We start from the raw sequence: 23,393 nt of genomic DNA, 5'->3' as shown, positions 1-23,393 counted from the left end.
GGAAAACTATTACCAACAGAGAAATATTTGTTAAGCAAAAGAAGAAAAACGCTATATCATGACTACAAGTATGGGAAACACACATAAGAGAAAGACCGGAGTGATAGGCATACGATGGTTGCCTGAGCCATGGCAGAGAGGCAGGCTCTGGAGTCAGAATGCTTAGGTTTGAAGCTGGGTTCCACCACTGGAAGCTGTATAACCAAGAGCAAGTTATTTAGGGCCTCATTTACTCATTTTAGAGTGGTGTCAATCTCAGAGGGCTATTGTACAGATAAATGAAAGGGTGTATGTCAAGCACCTCAAACAGTAGCTGGCACACGCAGTAATATTCAAATGTTGGTTATTATTATAAGAGATGGAATAACTAGAGGTTTCTTTTCTTATACGTACAGATAAACATACACGTGAAGGTTCAAATCCCAGCTTCATCAATGTACTGTGTATGTAACCTAGGTAACTTATTTAACCTCAATATGTCCGTTTGCTCATTTGTAAAATGGAAGTAATAATGGTACTGTTCTGAGCTATGGTCCCCTCCTGCCAGTGACTACCCCAGCCAGAGCTGTCCACAGCATGACACATAACATTGACACATAACATTGTAAACTCTCAACCAATGTTACACTCAGAAGGAGACTCATCCAAGGTTCTATTTTCATAGAATTTAGGACGCCTTATGAACTATTCTATCTAAAGCTCTGGAAATGATCAGTATAAAAGTAGTTTATCATTATGCAGTCAGCTGTCATATCTGAATGTAAGGGATCTTTTAGAAACAGCTTTTCAAAAAGTTTATGTAAATTACATGTTATCTCTACACGTATCCTAAGCTAGACTAGAATCAACTTGTGGGCAACAACAGTACTTTATATTTCTTTTGACTCTCATTAAACCTAGCACAATTCCAAGAACATTTTAAGGTTTAATTAGTACATGCTGATTAATATCTGCCTTACCCAGAAACAACTTCTTAAACCACTTCAGATGCTTTCAGTGAAATCAGAGATCATGAACACCAAGGTATTTGACTTTATTTTCCCATTGGTTGCTACTTGAAAGGGCACACTTATCGATCCTAATTATTCTTCCCATAAAAGAACACTTTCCTGCTTACTGTGGGAGAGAAATGGCAAATGAACAGAAAACCAACTTTCTCAGACATATACAAGAAATCAAGAGTTTTCTAAAACTATAACCTGAAAGTCCTATTTCTGCCTCTATATAGTAAGCATACTGTCATTCTACTCACTATTCCACCAAAATACATCTTCACATGTCAAGCTGGATTACTCCCTTAAGTACTGGGTAATGTTCAAGTAGTAAAAACAAGAATTTTTACTGAATGTTATGGACTATTTTTGCATTTGCTTATTACAATACTAGTTAGAAACACCAGTTTATAATTTTTTACACATTCAACAGTTCAACAAACACATGATTCTTTCAATCTGACTGAAGTTGTAAGTCAGCGCTTCGCTGGAGAAAATGTATGAAATTGCAGCGTTAATTTCTGAAATGAAGGATTGAAATTCTTCTTTCCAACTCTCCTTTGAGTCTATCACTACTCCGCATGTTCCTGCTCTTGTCCTGGAATTAGCCATCGAATACTCTCAGTTCGAACGGTAGCATACATAATAAAACTAATTAAAAAGAATAAGGAAAATACAAGCAACCAGTCTACATTTTTTATCAAAGTGCTGGGAAGAGGACCTATTTGGTCAGCTTGAGTTACCACCACGTTTTTCTTGGCTTCTATACCTGAAAGAGAAAGCAGTTGTTTCAAATGAGATAGAAAACATACCCGCTACAAAATTTTCTTAAGTATTCTGCATGGTATGCAAAATGATATGCAGTCTTAAAATAAACACCACAGCTAGTATATCTGGGATGGGTTTCACTTGCCTGTCAGTGTAATCTGTAACTTGCCCTTCTCCCCACCACATCAAAGGAGCAGGAATTCATTCAGCTGTTCAAAGCTAAAACACCAGAATTTCAATGAACTCACCAGAAAGGTCTTAGTCAGTGCACTGTGTGAGTTGTCTTTTGTTCTCTTTCAAGACCAATGTTCAACAACTAGTAAAGCTATTCTCAGGACTCTACAGAATGTTTTCACAGGGTAAGTAATGCTAAATTCAAAATGTTTTTAAATAATTTACTGAAAGAATTGTTAGGGGACTTCCCTGGCAGGCCAGTGATTAAGACTCCACACTTCCACTGCAGGGTGTGGGTTCATTCCCTGGTCAGGGAACTAAGATCCTGCATGCCATGTGGCACGGCCAAAAAAAAAAAAAAAAAAGAGTCAAGCTGAGCTCATTTAAAAAAAAAAAAAAAAAAAGAAGAATTTTTAGAACAACTCACCACCACTGGGATCAGTGATTACCAAAGATGCTGTGACTCCTAGATTTCATTTGGTTCTAAGTTTTCTGGGAGCACTGAGCAAAATGGCTCCCCCTGTCCATATCAATCTAAATGACAACCAGGGGACCAGGACAAGACTTGGAATAACTAACTACCTGGTAAGAAGCCTTTTACTCCTATGAGGTAACTCAGTTCTTTGTTCTTCTGTGTTAGATATAAGTCATTACATGCAGCTAAGAGTATATGGAAGGTATGTTATAATTTTTATTTACTTCCAGTGAATATATTTCAGGAAGAAGAGGGGTGCTCATAACTGAGGCATTAAAGCTTTTGAGGAATGAATTTTCCAACAAAGGAAATTTCATCAATGTACAGTGCTCAAATTTTTACAGGATAAAAATAAGGCCCTATGTTTTGGCAAATATTAAGGAATTAAAATAGCATCTACAAATGAATTAATAAATAGAACTCTATACAGCAACAAACATGAATAAAACACAACCATACACAACAATGCAGATGAATCCCATAAACATAATGGTCAGTGAAATCAGCCAGGCGTGGAAGGATCCACACTGTACATCTCCATTAATATAAAAGTCAAAAACAAGGAACACTGGGGCTTCCCTGGTGGCGCAGTGGTTGAGAGTCCGCCTGCCAATGCAGGGGACACAGGTTCGTGCCCCGGTCCGGGAGGATCCCACATGCCGCGGAGCGGCTGGGCCCGTGAGCCATGGCCACTGAGCCTGCACGTCTGGAGCCTGTGCTCCGCAACGGGAGAGGCCACAACAATGAGAGGCCCGTGTATCGCAAAATAAAACAAAAACAAACAAAAAAACAAGGAACAGTACACTATGGTGTTACGAGTGAAGATGGTGGTTATCCTTGGGGAGGACAGGAGTGAGAGTGCTAAAAGGGGACTGGTGATGTTCTCTTTCTGCGTACTGGTTACTCAGGGTGTTCACTCTGTGAAAATTCGGTGCCACGTACACTGGTGATTGATGCATATTTTTGTGTAAATATTATACTTAAATGAATAATGTATGTAAAACAGTATCTAGAGGTATATAGTATGTAAATTTTATCTCAATAAAGCTGTTACATTTTTAAAGGTATCTATAATCATATTAGTATTACCTATTCATGTTAAGCTTGCCACTGACCAGGAGACATTTAACAGGATCTTAACATTTCATTAGAAAAGAAGTTTTATATCCTAAAGCCAATCTTGAATCCTTCACTTAAGGATAATACTGTAGCAGATCCGAACCCACAGAAGGCACATTCCTCCAGCAATAAAATGTCTTCTTCTACAGTGTTCTACATACCTGTCTGATTAAAAATGAAGATTTTCAGCGTTTCCAATGTTCGGTCTGTATGATTAAATCTAGCCATTGGTTTAGCCCCTTGAAATAACAAGATGTTAGGAACAGCTACAGTGCCAAACCTCGTAGAAAGGCTACAAGAGAGAGAAGTCAGTCAGAAAACCCGAATTAACAGTGGGCTTCCTCACACAATTACCATATCAGAATGGATGGAAATAAATGAGGAAGGCTCAGTTTCCTGTGACCTATGGAGGCTCCTGATACTGAAACAACAGGCTTGTAGTTGCTCCTGACAGCTTTCCTCGTGGGTCATGGTTGGGGGCATTCGTGTTCTGTTCTCTGAGTTGCTTTCTGTTACAACATGGAGCTGCCCATGACACAATTATTCCACTAGTTCTGTTTTTAACAGCCAAAACAGATCAGACCAGAAAATTCTAATTTATGAACGAAGCACACTATGTCAATTTACCTAACAGAAGAAATTTCCGACTCTGCAGAATGCCCATCTCCAACCCTCATAAAAGATTCAACTTAAGCATTTAGGTTAGTGAGTCGGTGCAAAGGAATCTACAACCTAACAAACACACCAGGAAGTTCACAATTAAGGCAGGACAATTCAGAAGTAATAGGACCTGAGCAGTACTGTTTCACTTTTACAGAATACAGAGTAGTGGTATAAGCTCCAGAGTCAAAATGCTCAGGGTTCAAGCCTCAGTTCTGCCACTGAACCAGCTGTGTGACCTTTGGGCAGATTATTTAACCTTTTTAAGCCTCAGTTACCCCCAGAAGTAAAATGGTAATATTGTATGATCAGGATTTTTCTTCTGTAAACATGCTGTAACATAAATATTAACATATGAGGCAAACACATGTCCCACGCCATACAGTAAGAGCGAGTATCCTCTATTCTCCGTAATTGAGGCACCATACCAGGCACTGAGAAGGATGCATGGTGATGAAGAAGGAACAGAGGAGATGATAAAAGCCTGCAGGGATTGGGGGGCAGCATGGGGGTTAGTATCAGACCCATAACCAAACAGCACTAAGCAGGTGCTTGGAGCCAGCCCTGCTGGATTGGGGGCAGTGGAGAGCCCAGTCAAAGCTGGACAATGACCTTGAATGTCCTTCCAATCAGTCTGTAACCTTGAGCCTGGCCACTGAGATCTCTCCCTGAAGGCTTTGTGGGAATTTGTTGGGCAATTTCTTTATTCATGAACAATTGCAGGTAAACACTGGCAGTTCCATTACCCACCCTGACAATCAGTGCCTCATTTTCACCACCAACTTGACTATCTTCCAGACTTTCCAAATTTATTCACACACAACCTCCTTGTGACCTGCTAATAAGCAGCATCTGACTTAGAGGAGGAGGGGAGTACACAGTTTATAACCCCAGGCACAGTCACAGGGGAAATATACAACATCTGCACAAAGTTCTTTGTAATTTACCTTACTGAACATTCAGAAAAGACAAAACTCCACTGAACAATATGAAAGAACATAAATTTAGCAAGGGTAAATGTATTTCAAAGGCCTAAAATAATTCGTCAAATTTATTGAATGTCTCCTAAGAACACGCATGCAAGAATACATGTGAGCATGAAGAAAGAAAAGGAAGGAGGGAAAGAAGGAAAGAAAAAACTAAAAAGGAAAGAAAGAAATCCTTAGTAGACATAAAACGGGTGCCCAGAGTTAGGCTGCCAGGGTGGGAACCTAAGCTGCAGATGAAAGTCACAAAGGAACACCCTACTTAGGATGCTAATTTTGCTAATTCAGTCTGGCCCGGACCCTAAAACGTCCTCTGCCCCCACCCCTGCCATCAGGCAGAGCCATCACTGAATTCCACCACGCAGAGAACAGTCTTTCTTTCTCAAGGGGCCTCCAGAAAGTCTCCCTCAGGAATGTGACAGTCCTCACTAGTCACACTTGTTTCTCCCTCCCTCAGTTCCATTTCAAAGCTCAAGCTCAAACCTACCTCCTCTGCTCCTAACTTAACTGATTACGACCTCCAAGTAACTGCAACCATCATCCAACAAGATGAGGCAGAAACGCCACCAAGGGAAGATACTAAGGGAAGATACCTGCTGTGCTGAGATGCATCCAGTGCCAAAAAGTGAAGAGCTGGAAACGCCCGGGGCAGAGAGTTAAAATGAGGGGCCAAACTGGCAGAAAACCGGCACCAAGGGGTGTAAAACAGGACTAGAGTGCAGTCACTACCGTTTGGGTTGAGAAAATCCATAAGGTCCTGTGGCAAAAGAAACAAAGTGTTAAAGTCAGCAGTACAGGATGTACACTTTTTCTGGAAGGATACACAAAAAACAGGAACCACTGCTGCCGTCAAGGGAGAGGAGGTAGGGGCAGGGACGGGAGGGAGACAGTAGTGCAGCTCCCGAAGAACCATCTGGATTGGAACCATAGGGATCCATGGGTCAGCAGAAAAGTACTATCAAATGACATGTTATAAACTTTCCTCCAAGGTTTCTTTTTTTCTTTTAATTGAAGTATATAGTTGACTTACAATGTTGTGTTAATTTCTTTTCCATTATGGTTTATCAGAGGATATTAAATACAGTTTCCTGTGCTATACAGCAGGACATTGTTGTTTATCCACTCTCTATGTGATAGTTTGTGTCTACTAATCACAAACTCCCAGTCTATCCCTTCCCCAACCCCCTTCTTCCTTGGCAACCACAAGTCTGTCCTCTATGTCTGTGAGTCTGTTTCTGTTTCCTGGATAGGTTCATTTGTGTCGTATTTGAGATTCAACACATAAGTGATATCATATGCTATTTGTCTTTCTCTTTCTGACTTACTTCACTTAGTATAATCATCTCTAGGTCCATCTATATTGCTGCAAATGGCATTATTTCATTATTTTTTATGGCTGAGTAATATTCCATTGTATATGTGTACCACATCTTCTTTATCCATTCCTCTGTCAGTGGACATTTAGGCTGTTTCCATGTCTTGGCTATTGTAAATAGTGGTGCTATGAACATAGGGGTGCATGTATGTTCTTTTTTTTTTTTGGCTGCACTGTGCGGCATGCAGGATCTTAGTTCCCTGACCATGAATTGAACCTGTGCCCCCTGCAGTGGAGGCGCGGAGTCTTAACCACTGGACTTCCAGGGAAGTCCCAGCATGTTTTTTTTTGTTTGTTTTTTACATATGGTGAGTTAGTTTCTGCTTTATAACAAAGTGAATCAGTTATACATACACATATGTTCCCATATCGCTTCCCTCTTGCGTCTCCCTCCCTCCCACCCTCCCTATCCCACCCCTCCAGGCGGTCACAGAGCACCAAGCTGATCTCCCTGCTTCCCACTAGCTATCTACCTTATGTTTGGTAGTGTATATATGTTCATGCCTCTCTCTCGCTTTGTCACAGCTTACCCTTCCCCCTCCCCATATCCTCAAGTCCATTCTCTAGTAGGTCTGTGTCTTTATTCCTGTCTTACCCCTAGGTTCTTCATGACATTTTTTTTTCTTAAATTCCATATATATGTGTTAGCATACGGTATTTGTCTCTCTCTTTCTGACTTACTTCACTCTGTATGACAGACTCTAGGTCCATCCACCTCATTACAAATAGCTCAATTTCGTTTCTTTTAATCGCTGAGTAATATTCCCTTGTATATATGTGCCACATCTTCTTTATCCATTCATCCGATGATGGACACTTAGGTTGTTTCCATCTCCGGGCTATTGTAAATAGAGCTGCAATGAACACTTTGGTACATGACTCTTTTTGATTTATGGTTTTCTCAGGGTATATGCCCAGTAGTGGGATTGCTGGGTCATATGGTAGTTCTATTTTTAGGTTTTTGAGGAACGTCCATACTGTCTCCATAGTGGCTGCACCAATTTACATTCCCACCAAGAGTGTAGGAGGGGTCCTCCTCTAAGCTTTCTTAATATTACTATAGAGCAATTTTAATATTTTTCATAATTCATCAATTCATATACTAAGTACTCACAGGGTACAGGCCACGGTCCCAACTTTGGAATTCTGCATCTCATACAATCTAACAACATTATTAAAGCACTGTGGTCTCAGGCCCAAACTATCATCTCAGCAGCTCCAAGTCTGTACTAAGCAGTCAGATCCATGTGTTTGACCAAAGGTTAGTTCAGTTTGAGGGTGCACCATCCCTGCCACCACCAAAACTCAGACTGCTCAAACTGCTTGCTCCTGGTCATGTGTGTGACACCCATCAAAAGGCCACAGAGCTGAGGCACAGCATTCACCAGGCACTGAGGGGAGGGTGCAAGGCCAGTGCTGACAACTGCCTCGGAGGGGAGCTCAACATACCATATGTACCCTCATTTGAAATAAGCAATCACACCTCTCAGAGCTAGGATTCCTCTCTTACATAAGCAGCCTGAATTCATTCTGCTCTCTGGCTTTAACAATCTTACAGAAAATGTCAGTCAGTATCCCAGTATTCTCTTTAGAATCACCATTTAGCCAACTAGCTGGAAAAGCATGGCTGGGCTGGACAAATTGGTCAGCTCTCAGTCCAGAGTAAACACTAGATTCACACTCTTTGAAGGAAAAAAACTTTTCATCAATGTAACATACTTGACGGAGGTATAGAACCAAGATGGTGGAGTACAAGGATGTGATCTCACTCCCTCTTGTGAGAACACCAGAATCACAACTAACTGCTGAACAATCATCGACAGGAAGACATTGGAACTCACCAAAAAAGATACCCCACATCCAAAGACAAAGGAGAAGCCACAATGAGACGGTAGGAGGGGCGCCAACCACAGTAAAATCAAATCCCATAACTGCTGGGTGGGTGACGCACAAACTGCAGAACACTTATACCACAGAAGTCCACCCACTGGAGTGAAGGTTCTGAGCCCCACGTCAGGCTTCCTAACCTAGGGGTCCAGCAGTGGGAGGAGGAATTCCTAGAGAATCAGGCTTTGATGGCTAGTGGGATTTGATTGCAGGACTTTGACAGGACTGGGGGAAACAGAGACTCCACTCTTGGAGGGCACACACAAAGTAGTGTGCGCATCAGGACCCAGGGGAAGGAGCAGTGACCCCAGGGGAGACTGAACCAGACCTACCTGCTAGTGCTGGAGGGTCTTGGGCAGAGGCGGGGGGTGGCTGTGGCTCACCATGGGGACAAGGACACTGGCAACAGAAGTTCTGGAAAGTACTCCTTGGCATGAGCCTTCCCAGAATCCGCCATTAGCCCCACCAAAGAGCAGGGTAGGCTCCAGTGTTGGGTCACCTCAGACCAAACAACCAACAGGGCGGGAACCCAGCCCCACCCATCAGCAGACAAGCGGATTAAAGTTTTACTGAGCTCTGCCCACCAGAGCAACACCCAGCTCTACCCACCACCAGGCCCTCCCATCAGGAAAGTTGCTCAAGCCTCTTAGATAGCCTCATCCACCAGAGGGCAGACGGCAGAAGCAAGAGGAACTGCAATCCTGCAGTCTGTGGAACAAAAACCACATTCACAGAAAGATAGACAATATGAAAAGGCAGAGCGATATGTACCAGATGAAGGAACAAGATAAAACCCCAGAAAAACAACTAAGTGAAGTAGAGATAGGCAACCTTCCAGAAAAAGAATTCAGAATAATGATAGTGAAGGAGATCCAGGACCTTGAAAAAAGAATGGAAGCAAAGATCGAGAAGATGCAAGAAATGTTTAACAAAGACCTAGAAGAATTAAAGAACAAACAAACAGAGATAAACAATACAATAACTGAAATGAAAACTACACTAGAAGGAATCAATAGCAGAATAACTGAGACAGAAGAACGGATAAGTGACCTGGAAGACAGAATGGTGGAATTCACTGCTGTGGAAAAGAATAAAGAAAAAAGAATGAAAAGAAATGAAGACAGCCTAACAGACCTCTGGGACAACATTAAATGCAACAACATTCGCATTATAGGGGTCCCAGAAGGAGAAGAGAGAGAGAAAGGACCCAAGAAAATATTTGAAGAGATTATAGTCAAAAACTTCCCTAACATGGGAAAGGAAATAGCCACCCAAGTCCAGGAAGCGCAGAGAGTCCCACACAGGATAAACCCAAGAAGAAACATGCCGAGACACATAGTAATCAAATTGGCAAAAATTAAAGACAAAGAAAAATTATTGAAAGCAGCAAGGGAAAAACGACAAATAACATACAAAGGAACTCCCATAAGGTTAACAGCTGATTTCTCAGCAGAAACTCTACAAGCCAGAAGGGAGTGGCATGATATACTTAAAGTGATGAAAGGGAAGAACCTACAGCCAAGATTACTCTACCCAGCAAGGATCTCATTCAGACTGATGGAGAAATCAAAAGCTTTACAGACAAGCAAAAGCTAAGAGAATTCAGCACTACCAAACCAGCACTACAGCAAATGCTAAAGGAACTTCTCTAAGTGGGAAACACAAGAGAAGAAAAGGACCTACAAAAACAAACCCAAGGGCTTCCCTGGTGGCGCAGTGGTTGAGAGTCCGCCTGCCGATGCAGGGGACACGGGTTCGTGCCCCGGTCCGGGAAGATCCCACGTGCCGCGGAGCAGCTGGGCCCGTGAGCCATGGCCGCTGAGCCTGCGTGTCCGGAGCCTGTGCTCCGCAGCGGGAGAGGCCACAACAGTGAGAGGCCCGTGTACAGAAAAAAAAAAAGGAACTAGAGAAAGAAGAACAAACAAAACCCAAAGTTAGCAAAAGGAAAGAAATCATAAAGATCAGAGCAAAAATAAATGAAATAGAAACAAACAAAACAATAGCAAAATCAATAAAACTAAAAGCTGGTTCTTTGAGAAGATAAACAAAATTGATAAACCATTAGCCAGACTCATCAAGAAAAAGAGGGAGAGGACTCAAATCAATAAAGTTAGAAATGAAAAGGGAGAAGTTACAACAGACACCACAGAAATACAAAGCATCCTAAGAGACTACTACAAGCAACTCTATGCCAATAAAATGGACAACTTGGAAGAAATGGACAAATTCTTAGAAAGGTATAACCCTCCAAGACTGAACCAGGAAGAAATAGAAAATATGAACAGACCAATCACAAGTAATGAAATTGAAACTGATTAAAAATCTTCCAACAAACAAAAGTCCAGGACTTCACAGGTGAATTTTATCAAACATTTAGAGAACAGCTAACACCCATCCTTCTCAAACTCTTCCAAAAAACTGCAGAGGAAGGAACACTCCCAAACTCATTCTATGAGGCCACAATCACCCTGACACCAAAACCAGACAAAGATATACAAAAAAAGAAAATTACAGACCAATATCACTGATGAACATAGATGCAAAAATCCTCAACAAAATACTAGCAAACAGAATCCAACAACACATTAAAAGGATCATACAGCATGATCAAGTGGGATTTATCCCAGGGATGCAAGGATTCTTCAAGATACACAAATCAATCAATGTGATACACCATATTAACAAACTGAAGGAGAAAAACCATATGATCATCTCAATAGATGCAGAAGAAGCTTTCAATAAAATTCAACACCCATTTATGATAAAAACTCTCCAGAAAATGAGTATAGAGGGAACCTACCTCAACATCATAAAGGCCATATATGACAAACCCACAGCAAACATCATTCTCAGTGGTGAAAAACTGAAAGCATTTCCTCTAAGATTAGGAAAAGAGAAGGATGTCCTATCTCACCACTATTATTCAACATAGTTTTGGAAGTCCTAGCCACGGCAATCAGAGAAGAAAAAGAAGTAAAAGGAATACAAATTGGAAAAGAAGAAGTAAAACTGTCACTGTTTGCAGATGACATGATACTATACATAGAGAATCCTAAAGATGCCACCAGAAAACTACTAGGGCTAATCAGTGAATTTGGTAAAGTTGCAGGATACAAAATTAATGCACAGAAGTCTCTTGCATTCCTATACACTAATGATGAAAAATCTTAAGGAGAAATTAAGGAAACACTCCCATTTACCACTGCAACAAAAAGAATAAAATACCTAGGAATAAACCTACCTAAGGAGACAAAAGACCTGTATGCAGAAAACTGTAAGACACTGATGAAAGAAATTAATGATACCAACAGATGGAGAGATATACCATGTTCTTGGATTGGAAGAATCAATATTGTGAAAATGACTATACTACCCAAAGCAATCTACAGATTCAATGCAATCCCTATCAAATTACCAATGGCATTTTTTATGGAACTAGAACAAAAAATCTTAAAATCTGTATGGAGACACAAAAGACCCCAAATAGCCAAAGCAGCCTTGAGGGGAAAAAACCGAGCTGGAGGAATCAGACTCTCTGACTTCAGACTATACTACAAAGCTACAGTGATCTAGACAATATGGTACTGGCACAAAAAGAGAAACAAAGATCAATGGAATATGATAGAAAGCACAGAGATAAACCCATACACCTATGGTCAACTAATCTATGACAAAGGAGGCAAGGATATACAATGGAGAAAGACGGTCTCTTCAATAAGTGGTGCTGGGAAAACTGGACAGTTACATGTAAAAGAATGAAATTAGAACACTCCCTAACACCATACACAAAAATAAACTCAAAATGGATTAGAGACCTAAATGTAAGACCGGACACTACAAAACTCTTAGAGGAAAACATAGGAAGAACACTCTTTGACATAAATCACAGCAAGGTCTTTTTTGATCCACCTCCTAGAGTAGTGGAAATAAAAACAAAAATAAACAAATGGGACCTAATGAAACTTCAAAGCTTTTGCACAGCAAAGGAAACCATAAACAAGATGAAAAGACAACCCTCAGAATGGGGGAAAATATTTGCAAATGAATCAACGTTCAAAGGATTAATCTCCAAAATATATAAACAGCTCATGCAGCTCAATATTAAAAAAACAAACAACCGAATCCAAAAATGGGCAGAAGGGGGCTTCCCTGGTGGCACAGTGGTTGAGAGTCCGCCTGCCGATGCAGGGGACACAGGTTCGTGCCCCGGTCTGGGAAGATCCCACGTGCCGCGAAGCGGCTGGGCCCGTGAGCCATGGCCGCTGAGCCTGCGCGTCCGGAGCCTGTGCTCCGCGACGGGAGAGGCCACAGCAGTGAGAGGCCCGCGTACTGCAAAAACAAACAAACAAACAAACAAACAAACAAAAACGGGCAGAAGACCTAAATAGACATTTCTCCAAAGAAGACATACAGATGGCCAAGAAGCACATGAAAAGCTGCTCAACATCACTAATTATTAGAAAAATGCAAATCAAAACTACAGTGAGGTATCACCTCACACCAGTTAGAATGGGCATCATCAGAAAATCTACAAACAACAAATGCTGGAGAGGGTGTGGAGAAAGGAGAACCTTCTTGCACTGTTGGTGGGAATGTAAATTGATACAGCCACTATGGAGAACAGTATGGAGGTTCCTTAAAAAACTAAAAACAGAATTACCATATGATCCAGCAATCCCACTACTGGGCATATACCCAGAGAAAATCATAATTCAAAAAGACACATGCACTCCAATGTTCATTGCAGCACTATTTACAACAGCCAGGTCATGGAAGCAACCTAAATGCCCATCGACAGACGAATGGATAAAGAAGATGTGGTACATATATACAATGGAATATTACTCAGCCATGAAAAGGAATGAAATTGGGTCATTTGTTGAGATGTGGATTGGGATTGACATGTATACACTGATGTGTATAAAACTGATGACTAATAAGAAGATGCTGTATAAAAAAATTAGAATAAAATAAACAAACAAACGAAAAACATACTTTGCAACCTAAGTGTCCATCGACAGATGAATGGATAAATAAGATGTGGCACATATATACAATGCAATATTATTCAGCCATAAAAAGAAACGAAATTGAGTTATTTGTAGTGAGGTGGATGGACCTAGAATCTGTCATACAGAGTGAAGTAAGTCAGAAAGGGAAAAACAAATATCATATGCTAACTCATATATATGGAATCTAAAAAAAAAAAATGGTTCTGAAGAACCTAGGGGCAGGACAGGAATAAAGACACAGACGTAGAGAATGGACTTGAGGACACGGGAGGGGGAAGGGTAAGCTGGGACGAAGTGAGAACAGCACTGACATATATACACTACCAAATGTAAAATAGATAGCTAGTGGGAAGCAGCCGCATAGCACAGGGAGATCAGCTCGGTGCTTTGTGACCACCTAGACGGGTAGGATTGGGAGGGTGGGAGGGATACGCAAGAGGGAGGGGATATGAGGATATATATATATGTATAGCTGATTCACTTTGTTATACAGCAGAAACTAACACAACATTGTAAAGCAATTATACTCCAGTAAAGATGTTAAAATATATATATATATATATGTATAAAACATACTTCTCAGGGACATGACTAGTCTAAACAATGCTAAATTACAATTTTAGTAATTCAGATATTTTATTTTTATGCCTCCATAACAAATATCTCATTTAGAAGAAGAATGCTATGATTCTGATACCAAGCACCTATCTGTCCACTGGGATTTTTATCATGAGACTTGGTGGTGAGATTAACCCAAGGCTGACTAGGTTTAGGCCTCCTAAAAAGCATATTCGACACTAATTATATCTCCTCCTTTTCCTACAAACATCACAGAAAGCCAGATGAATTTTCACTGATGCAGCCATTAAATGCTATCCCACTTACAATATGATAAAGATTATGACTCCTCATTTGAAAGTTGATAGAGTATTAAATCGTAAAATGAAATGTGCGGAAAAGGAGAAAAGCACTAAATACTTTTGTCTTACCTGTGACATATTTAAAATTTTCAGAGTGAAATTTTCTAATCCCGTCACATTTCTCTCCTCGCAGTTCACCTTCGGGGATTTCAGACTTTCGGTGGTGTTGGCATCCTCTGTCGGCGGGGGGTCAGATTCCACCACTTCGGGCTCTGCGTAGTACTCCTCTTCTCTCTCCGGGAAGCTGGCTCCAGCGCTGTCCAGAGAGAAGAGGCTCTCCCGGGGGTTGCACCTCGAGTCCTCCTCCCCTCCAGCCCTGCAGGTGCCGCTGCTGGGCTCTGGGCTCAGTTTGTCCTCGGCTTCCCCAGGAATCACAGACAACATTACCATGTGTTCACCATCAGCGTCCAGCCCCAGCACTGCCTCGGCCTCTTCAGCAGCCAGGTCCTGGCCCACTGGGTCACGGGAAGGCACCTCCTCACTCATGTACCCAGCCCCCACCTGGAATGGGTAAGCAGGCTGCTCCTCTGACCATAAGTGACCTCTTTTCTCTGCAACTAAAACATGCCACTATGTTCACAGTCACATCTAACTTCAAAATAAATGAATCCCAAAGAATTACAGTTCTCAAATATGAAATTTTCCCCTCCAGGGTAAAAAGTTACCTTCCCATTAAACTATCACAGAGCCACCCATCATTCTCCAGGTCATGAAGAAGATCACAAGGAGATACTAGATTAATGAATGCCAGGAAGTGGACAAACACATAGCCTCATGCAAAACCTGCTGCTTGCCATGCGGATTACAAGCAAAAACATTCCACTGCAGACATCCAATTAGGAAAATATAATACAAACACTTTAACAATTTAGTTTCTTTGATGAGACTATCCAAGAAAATGATGATGGCTTTATGGAATATTCTACCATGGCAAAGCATCTTTGCACCCATTATAACAGCTCTGTGAGATGGGCAGCACAAGGGTTATCATCCCGACTTAATAGATGAGGTACAGAGAGGTTCAGAGTAATGCCCAATGGCACACAGCCAGTAAGCAGCAGAGCCACGTCTAAGAGCGAAGTCTACTGACTGCTACTCCAGAGCAGGCCTTACCCTCCCCACATGATACCTCGGAGGGCTGCTGGGCAACACTGCCCGAAGAATGCTACTAGAGCCAGCTCCTTCCCGGGGTGGCCTCTACAGCTGGCCTCTGCTCTCCTGCCTGCTGCCCTTGGGCTACTGCCCTCAGCAGTGCTAAAGGTGCACCAAGCAGAGCAGGGGCAGCAGCAGGGAGAAGAGGAGGAGGGTTTTCCTCTCACTTTGGAGCCACTAGATGCGGCTTGGGCCAAAGGTTCAGGTAAGGGGAGAGTCCTGGGCAGTCTCAAACATCCATCCAGCAAGCTCCACTCACCTCTGTACAATGACTCCTGCCCTCCACCTCTCATGACCTCAACGACAGCCGCCAGACTCCGGGCCAGGCACTGACCAGGGGAAACGAATGGGCCCAGCTGCACTCAGACAAGCCCACCATATGGCTGGGGAGCCACCAGCTGTATAATGGGCTCTGCATGCAAACAGTGTGTCTAGCAGAGTGTGAATGACCAACTGGCTTCAAAGCCGGGGAGGGAGCTGGGAACTTCCTAAGGTATGCACGTTTGTATAACGTCTCAAAGAATATCTCCACACATGTTTGCAGATTCATTCAGCAATTCAAAAACACTCTCTGGGAATTTGCTTCAGGCTAAGTGGAATAACAGGAACCAGATTTATTCTCCCTCCTGAAACAACCCAAAAATCAGCCAAATATGTGAAACGACAGTTTCAGGAGACTAGCAATGAGACAACGAAGGACAGTGAATAGGAAGCAGATGAGAAGAGCCCTACAAACGCTCTAGCTTACTGCCTGAGAGAGTTCCTGCCCTGTCTCAGGGAGGGCCCAGCTGACTTCTCCAGCTGAGATGGAACTGAGGGTCCAGAAAGACCAAGAAGCTAGAGTTTGCAGGACAGAATACTGGAGATGGGAGAGCTGCAGAAAGAGGACTCTGGAGATCTGTGGAGGGGGCCCCGCCTTGAGTATACTGGTCAGCATATGCCTGTAAGTGAACTACCCCAAGCCAGGGAAAGAACCACTCAAAGGGATTAGAGGTAACAGTACCCAACAGCCACAGAAAGCTGGGAATAGTACCTGTCCCCACCCACTAGCCTGGGAAACCTCCTAAGTCACAGGGTACTGGGGAGAGTACGCGAAAGGGACTTGCCTCAGCAGTGGGGCCCAATTAACCCTAAAGTAAATACAGCTCTGCTTCCATCTAGCAATCCTTAAAAGTGAGAATCACACTGTGTTCAAGTAACTTAACTGTATCCCAGAACAAAGCTCAAGAATATTTACAGGAATACTAAAATATCTAGCACTCGACCAGGGAAAATTTACTTCTGGCATCCAATCGAAGATTACCAGGCATGCAAAGAAGCAGGGAAATTCCCCTCATTATCCATAATGAGAATAAGCAACCAAACCTGACCCAGAACTTGCAGATTTCAGAATTATTAGATGAGGCTGTCAAAACAGCAATAACTGCATCACATATGTTTAAAAAGTTAAGTAGATATAGAGAACATAAGATATAAAAAAAGACCCAAATCAAAATGCAAATCAAAACCACAATGAGATGTCACCTCACACATATTAGAATGGCCATTATCAAAAAGACAAGAAATGACAAATGTTGGTATGCATGCAGACAAAGGGGAACCCTTGTGCACTATCAGTGAAAATGTAAACTGGTGCAGCCACTAAGGAAAACAGTACGGAAGTTCCTCAAAGAATAAAAAATAGAACTACCATATGATCCAGCAATTCCACTTCTGGGCATTTATCCAAAGAAAATGAAAACACTCACTTGAAAAGGTACATGCACCCCCATGTTCACTGCAGCATTATTTACATAAGCCAAGACATGGAAGCAATTGATGGATGCATAGATAAAGAAAATGTGAGATATATATACATATATTTGTATATGTATACGTGTGTATATATATATGTATATATATGTATATGTGTATATATTTGTATATATATATAAAAAGTATTATTCAGCCATTTAAAAACAGGAAATCTTGCCATTTACGACAACATGGACAGACCTTGAGGGCATTATGCTAAGTGAAATAAATCAGAGAAAGACAAATACTGTAATATCTCACTTAAATGTGGAATCTAAAAACAAACAAACAGGGCTTCCCTGGTGGCGCAGTGGTTGAGAGTCCGCCTGTCGATGCAGGGGACACGGGTTCGTGCCCCGGTCTGGGAACATCCCACATGCCGCGGAGCAGCTAGGCCCGTGAGCCATGGCCGCTGAGCCTGCGCTCCGCAACGGGAGAGGCCACAACAGTGAGAGGCCTGCGTACCGCAAAAAACAACAACAACAACAACAAAACTCCACAAGCTCATACAGAAAAGTTTGGTGGTTGACAGAGGTGGTGGGTAGGGGGTGGGCAAAATGGGTGAAGATGGTCAAAAAGTACAAACTTCCAGTTATAAAATAAGTAAGTCATGGGGATATAATGCACAGCATGGTAACTATAGTTAATTATACTGTATTGTATATCTGAAAGTTGCTAAGAGGGTAGTAAACCTTAAAAGGTCTCATCCAAAGAAAAAAATTTTATAACTGTGTGTGATGATGGATTTTAACCAGACTTATTGTGGTGATCATTTTACAATATATATATATATCAGATGATTATGTTATACAACTGAAACTACTATAATGTTATATCAATTATATCTCAATAATAATTTTTTAAAAGACCCAAATTATACTTCTAGCAATGAAAATTACAAGGTCAGAGATGAAAACTGCACTGGATGGGATTCATAGTAGATTAGACATTACAGAAGAAAAGAGTAGTTAACTTAAGGCATAGCAATAGAACCCATACAAAATGAAACACACAATGAAAAAACGAATCCCCCCCCCAAATTAAGAGTGACAGTGAGCTGTGGGACAATTTCAAGTGGTCTCATGTACAGATAATTGGAGTACCCAAAAGAGAGAAGTAAATGGGGGAAAACACAAAAAGTAATTGAAGAAACAATCACCGAAAACTTTACAAACCTGATGAAAACTATAAATCCATAGATCCAAGAAGCTCAACAAACTACACCAAGATACATCATAATCAAACTGATCAAAACCAGTGACAAAGAAAAAAATCTTAAAAGCAGAAGGAGAAAAAAGATGTGCTATGTATAGAGGAACAAAGATAAGGATGACAGCAGATTTCTCATTGGAAACAATGCAAGCAAGAAGAACAGCATCTTTAAGGGACTGAAAGGAAAAAAAACTATAAACCTAGAATTCTATACCCAGCAAAAATATCTTTCAAAATCAAAGGCAAAATAAATACGTTTTCAGACATACAAAAGCTGAAACAGTTCATAACCAGCAGACCTACATGACAAGAATCTGAAATGAACTTCTTCAGGCAATAGAAAAATGATACCAGGTGGAAATGTGGATCCACACAAAAGAATGAAAAGCACCAGAAATGGTAACTACGTAAATAAATATATACAATTCTTTCTGAATGTCTAGCTCTGAAGGGGAAAAGAAAGACCCGGTAGTTGTTATGGGCAGGCAGGGGGCTAAGGGAAATTTTCGTTTTGGTTTTTAGGACACAGGAGAAATTTAAGGATATATAAAGCTCATGGGAAAGTGAGTAAGCAGGGAGAGGTGACAATACAGGTTAGAGAGGGCAGAGTACAGGGCTTGAGAAGCAAGATAGGTCCTTGACAGAACAGGGTCAAGCACTTCTTTGCCTATGACCTAGAAAAGGGGCTGGGTGCCTGGGCAAGGAGCTCTGTCAATGGGGTGCGGATGGCAGTCCTTCTGTAGCCTTTGGTTGATAAACATGTACTACTTGTATAATCATAAGTAAAAACAAACAAACATATTTACTAGATCGTCCTCAAGACAGAGCAGAAAATGAAGCCAGAGAGGCTAAAAGTCTGGAAAAGAACAAAGGGTGCCAGATTTGGGAACCAACTATACTCCCAAATGCACCAGCTCTGCAGAGATCTTCTCTCTCTGAACCTAATCAACATTCTAGGTCCTCTAAAGTAAATGGAGAATGCCAATATCTCAAGAGAAAAAAATCAGGGCACAAAATAGAATCTGGTTCTTCTGATCACCTTTATGTAAAACTGGATAGATGTCCCTTACAGAAAATCAAAAGGAAGTCTGAGTGATGCAGAGAGCTAGAATTTTGAGTCAGGAGTGTTGTTTTTCCCTCCTGTGAAGATATTTAAGTAGAGAGGACAAGTTAGGAACAAAACAAAAATTCTCACACCTTCAGGTACCATTTTTTTCATTTAAGCATTGGGAAGAAAGGAAACATTGAATTATTCCACTCCAAGGAATGACCTACCATGTGAGAGCCATTGAACCCTCCCATGGTAATGCGCCTTTTAAAAAAGATTGCTTCTCAATGTCAATAATCTGATTATAGTTTGAGCCATGCATAAAGTGGAAATGACTGCACTATTGGCAGCAAGGAATATGTTTGGAGAACAGGGGCGAGGGCACCACTCCAACTCTGCCAAGGAGCCCTAGCCTGGGTGAGCTCCTTCATACCCTTCCAGTTGTTCTCAAAAGACTCTCTACCAGCCACAGGTTTTTTTTCATAATGGCTTCTGTGTCAGGGGAGCCAACTGGGGAGGACCAAAAACAGCTGGGGGTTAGAGGGGCAGCAACCTGTACTTTCCATAGGAAATTTTCAGTGTGTGCATCTAACAAATGGAGAAAATACCACTGAAATGCAGACATTCATAGGGCTACCATGCAGATTAAATGAGAAAAGAGGTATATGGTCCCTGGCACATGGTAAGCACTCCATAAATGGCTACAGTGATGGTGATGATGATGATGATGATAATGGTTATGACTGATGCTTACAATTCAAAGAGATGGACGGGAACCACAACTAGGTCCTATTAATTCCTCTGCTAAATACACTCTGGATCCATCCACTTCTCCCAACGCACTCACACCCCTCAGCCCAGGCCACAGTCATCTCTCACTTGGACAACTGCTGCAACCACCAAAATGGTCTTCCTGGTTGGCCCTCTACCCTCTCTCCAAACCCTTCTCCTCACAGCATCCAAGTGAAACTGAAAGTCAAAGGCAAACGTGATCATGTCACTCCCCTGCTCAAACCCTTTCAATGGCTTCCCCCTACGCTGTGAATGAATCCATGCTCTGTAGCATGACTACCAGGGCCCAGGTGATAAGGCCTCTGTCCATACTCCCAACAGGTGCCACTAGACATTTCTGGTCCCTGATCACTCACACCCTCCTCCCCCTACCTCAGAACTGTCCTGAGGGTTGTTTCTCTACCAAGAGCCCTCCCTCCACTCCCTCTCTTCTTCTAGCTAATCTGACACATCCTTCAGATCTCACCCTAAACTTCACCTCTGTAAGGTGAACTTCACCCTCCTAGACCCTCATACCAGAAGGGTCTCCCATTACAGCATTCCATAATGCCCTGGGGCTCTCCTTGAAGCATTTTCCACTCTTGTGGAAAATTTACTTAATTATTTGTGGTCATTTAATGCCTGCCTTCCCCATCAGACAGGAGGGTGGGCGTATTTCTCTACTTGCTCTCCACTGCACCCAGAGTGCCTAACAGAGCATATGGCATATGACAGGTGCTCAGTCAGAATCTGCTAGTTGACTGTCTAGTGAAGACAGGTGTGGGGTGTTGAAGTCCAGGGTTGGCACCCGTTCCTTGACACCTGGACAGCACTGCCACCTCCAGTTGCTAATTTGCCAGTGGTATCCTCTGCAGAAAAAAAGCCTTGGATTTTCAGCCACCCCCAAAAGGAACCAGCTGGTGAAGCTTCCTCGTCCTCATCCCATTCATGGCCTGGCCATGATGACCAGTGACCCACCCCATGGCTGGTGTTACCCTCAGGTCTGTATGCCGTGACCCTCCCTGCCAGGTAGGCTCACACTGACTGCCGAATCAGCCAGTGTTCTGCCAGGAAACAGCACGTGCAACTTGGACAATTGGAGGAGAACTTAATAAAGGTACCTCCAACATGTGAGCTGGGTGTAGAGAAACCAAAAGCAATGGTAAGGAATCCCAGGGTCAATAACAGCAGAGGGGGAGCCAGTTACCACTCATAGACCTTAAGAGTCCAGAGGCAGAAGCCTTGAAACAGAGAGTACAACCTTCTAGAAGCCCTAACTTTCAGTGGAGGGACACAGCCAACCTGCGATATCCCCAAGGGAGGGAGCTGAGAGAATCAATAACCTGACCTCACTCTCCTTTCATGCCAACACAACAGAAGCCAGAAGACAGAAGAGCCAGTTGTTTATTCCATACAGGACAGCTACTCAGGGCACAGAGCAGGGTGGAGAAGGCTGAAGAATGATCTGAGAGACAAACAGAAGATATCCAGCACATGCTGTCCCCTCTCTGAGGCTGGTGGTTAAGTGTAGCGACAGAGAAGTGTGGTACAGAGCTTTGACTGTGAGGTCAGGCAGACAGAGGCTTGAATTGTAGCGTCTCAACTTCTGCTGTTGGACCTTGGTAAAAGACTTAGGGGATGCTGAGTCTCAGTTTACTCATCTATCAAATGGGGACAATAACAACATACATTTCATAAGCATTTAAAGACTAAATAAGATGATGCTCAAAAAGCACTAAGCACACTGCCTGGCAGATAATGAGTGTTTTCATTACTCAGCAAGCCGGCTGCCCTGCCTCTTTCCAGGACACGGCAGGGAAAGGAAAGATCTGTGTATTCCTGTTAAGTTTTGAAGGACAAGAAAGGCCAAAGGGTCTGGACTTTAATAGGGCTCTGCGGAGTAGGGCGAAGAAACAATGGGAATAAGGCCTCCACTCCTGGGCCCAGCCATGCCTCCAGGTGGCTGCCTTCCCCACGGAGGGACCCTGAAAGCATGCTCTGGCAAGCAGCAAGTTACCCTGGGATCTGCTGTGTTTTTCTCATCTGTCCTTCACAGGCACCTGAGCAAGAGTTACCTTCTTACGAAAGTGGTCCAGCACGGTGCAAAGTAAAGCGTGGGCTTTGCAGTCAGAGATACAGGCTCTGCCAATTACCAGAATCGCAAACGTAGGCAGATTACTTAGCCTCTCTGAGCTCAGCATCTTCATCTGTAAAACACGGATACTCACGGAATCTATCTCATAGGATCGGTGGGAGGGCTAAATAAGATAATGATAGCACTATGCACAGTTCCTGGCTCCTAATAAGGGCACCATAGAGGTGGGCTATTCGTTATGATGATTATCATTAATAATGAAGTGCTCAGCACATGGGGGTACGCCTCAGTAAGCGCTAATACACGGTTCCTCCCAACTGAGTCACCTGCTCAGGGGCCTGAACATGGCCCGGGCATCCCGCCCCGCCGGCCCCTACCCCGGACCGCGAGCGGGGACCACCGGGGGAAGGAGGTCGGGATAACCCGGGGAGACGCGCTCTAGGGAGCGCCAGGAAGAGGCGAGGCGCGCAGCGCGGGCCTTCGCGCAGGTAAAAGAGCGTCGCCCGGGTAGACAGCCACCTCGCCGGTCATTACACGCACAGCCGCCCGCGCCGCCGCCCACGGCCCCAGCCCGCACTCACCCTCCTGGCCGCGGGCGGGAGGCCCCAGCACCCACAGCAGTACCTGCCACCAGCCAAGGAGCCGCATGGTGCGCGGCGGGCAGCAGCCGCACCACCCAGGCCGAAGGGCAACCGGCGCACAGCGACTCGAGTCGCGCTCCTTGCCGGAGGAAGGCTTGAGGAGGAGAACTCGGGAGCGCGGGCGCGGCCCCGCGCCGCCATCTTGACAGCTGGCAGGTGCCGCGGGCGCCATCTTGAAGCCGGGCGGCCGCCTCTCGTCTCTGGCCTGTGCCGTGGGACTCGGGGCTGTTTGGGAGCCAAGCGCCCGCCATCTCAGGTCGTTTCGAAGTTTCCTGACCCTCAGGTCCTGGGCGGGGTTCCGGCAGAGGCCCG

The 23,393-nt window shown here is 43.2% G+C and overlaps 1 protein-coding gene across 3 annotated transcripts; it reads right to left on the bottom strand.

The window, feature by feature from the left end:
- Positions 1-23,393, bottom strand: TXNDC15 (thioredoxin domain containing 15). 3 transcript variants are annotated; one of them, XM_079916058.1, is made up of 5 exons: positions 23,022-23,393; positions 14,438-14,925; positions 5,768-5,931; positions 3,690-3,820; positions 1-1,761 (listed from the first exon to the last, which is right to left on the bottom strand). In XM_079916058.1, exons 1-5 carry the CDS (start codon positions 23,251-23,253, stop codon positions 1,565-1,567), a joined length of 1,212 nt encoding a protein of 403 aa, XP_079772184.1. In that variant the 5' UTR covers positions 23,254-23,393; the 3' UTR covers positions 1-1,564. The 3 variants fall into 3 exon arrangements, with proteins under 3 accessions (XP_079772184.1, XP_079772185.1, XP_079772186.1); XM_079916059.1 differs by having other exon boundaries at positions 14,438-14,919; XM_079916060.1 differs by having other exon boundaries at positions 14,438-14,727.

Source organism: Stenella coeruleoalba (genome assembly GCF_951394435.1).
Source record: "Stenella coeruleoalba genome assembly, chromosome: 3".
Lineage (NCBI taxonomy): Eukaryota > Metazoa > Chordata > Mammalia > Artiodactyla > Delphinidae > Stenella > Stenella coeruleoalba.
Note: the sequence above shows the minus strand (reverse complement) of the source record. Positions and strands in the feature narration are given on the sequence as shown.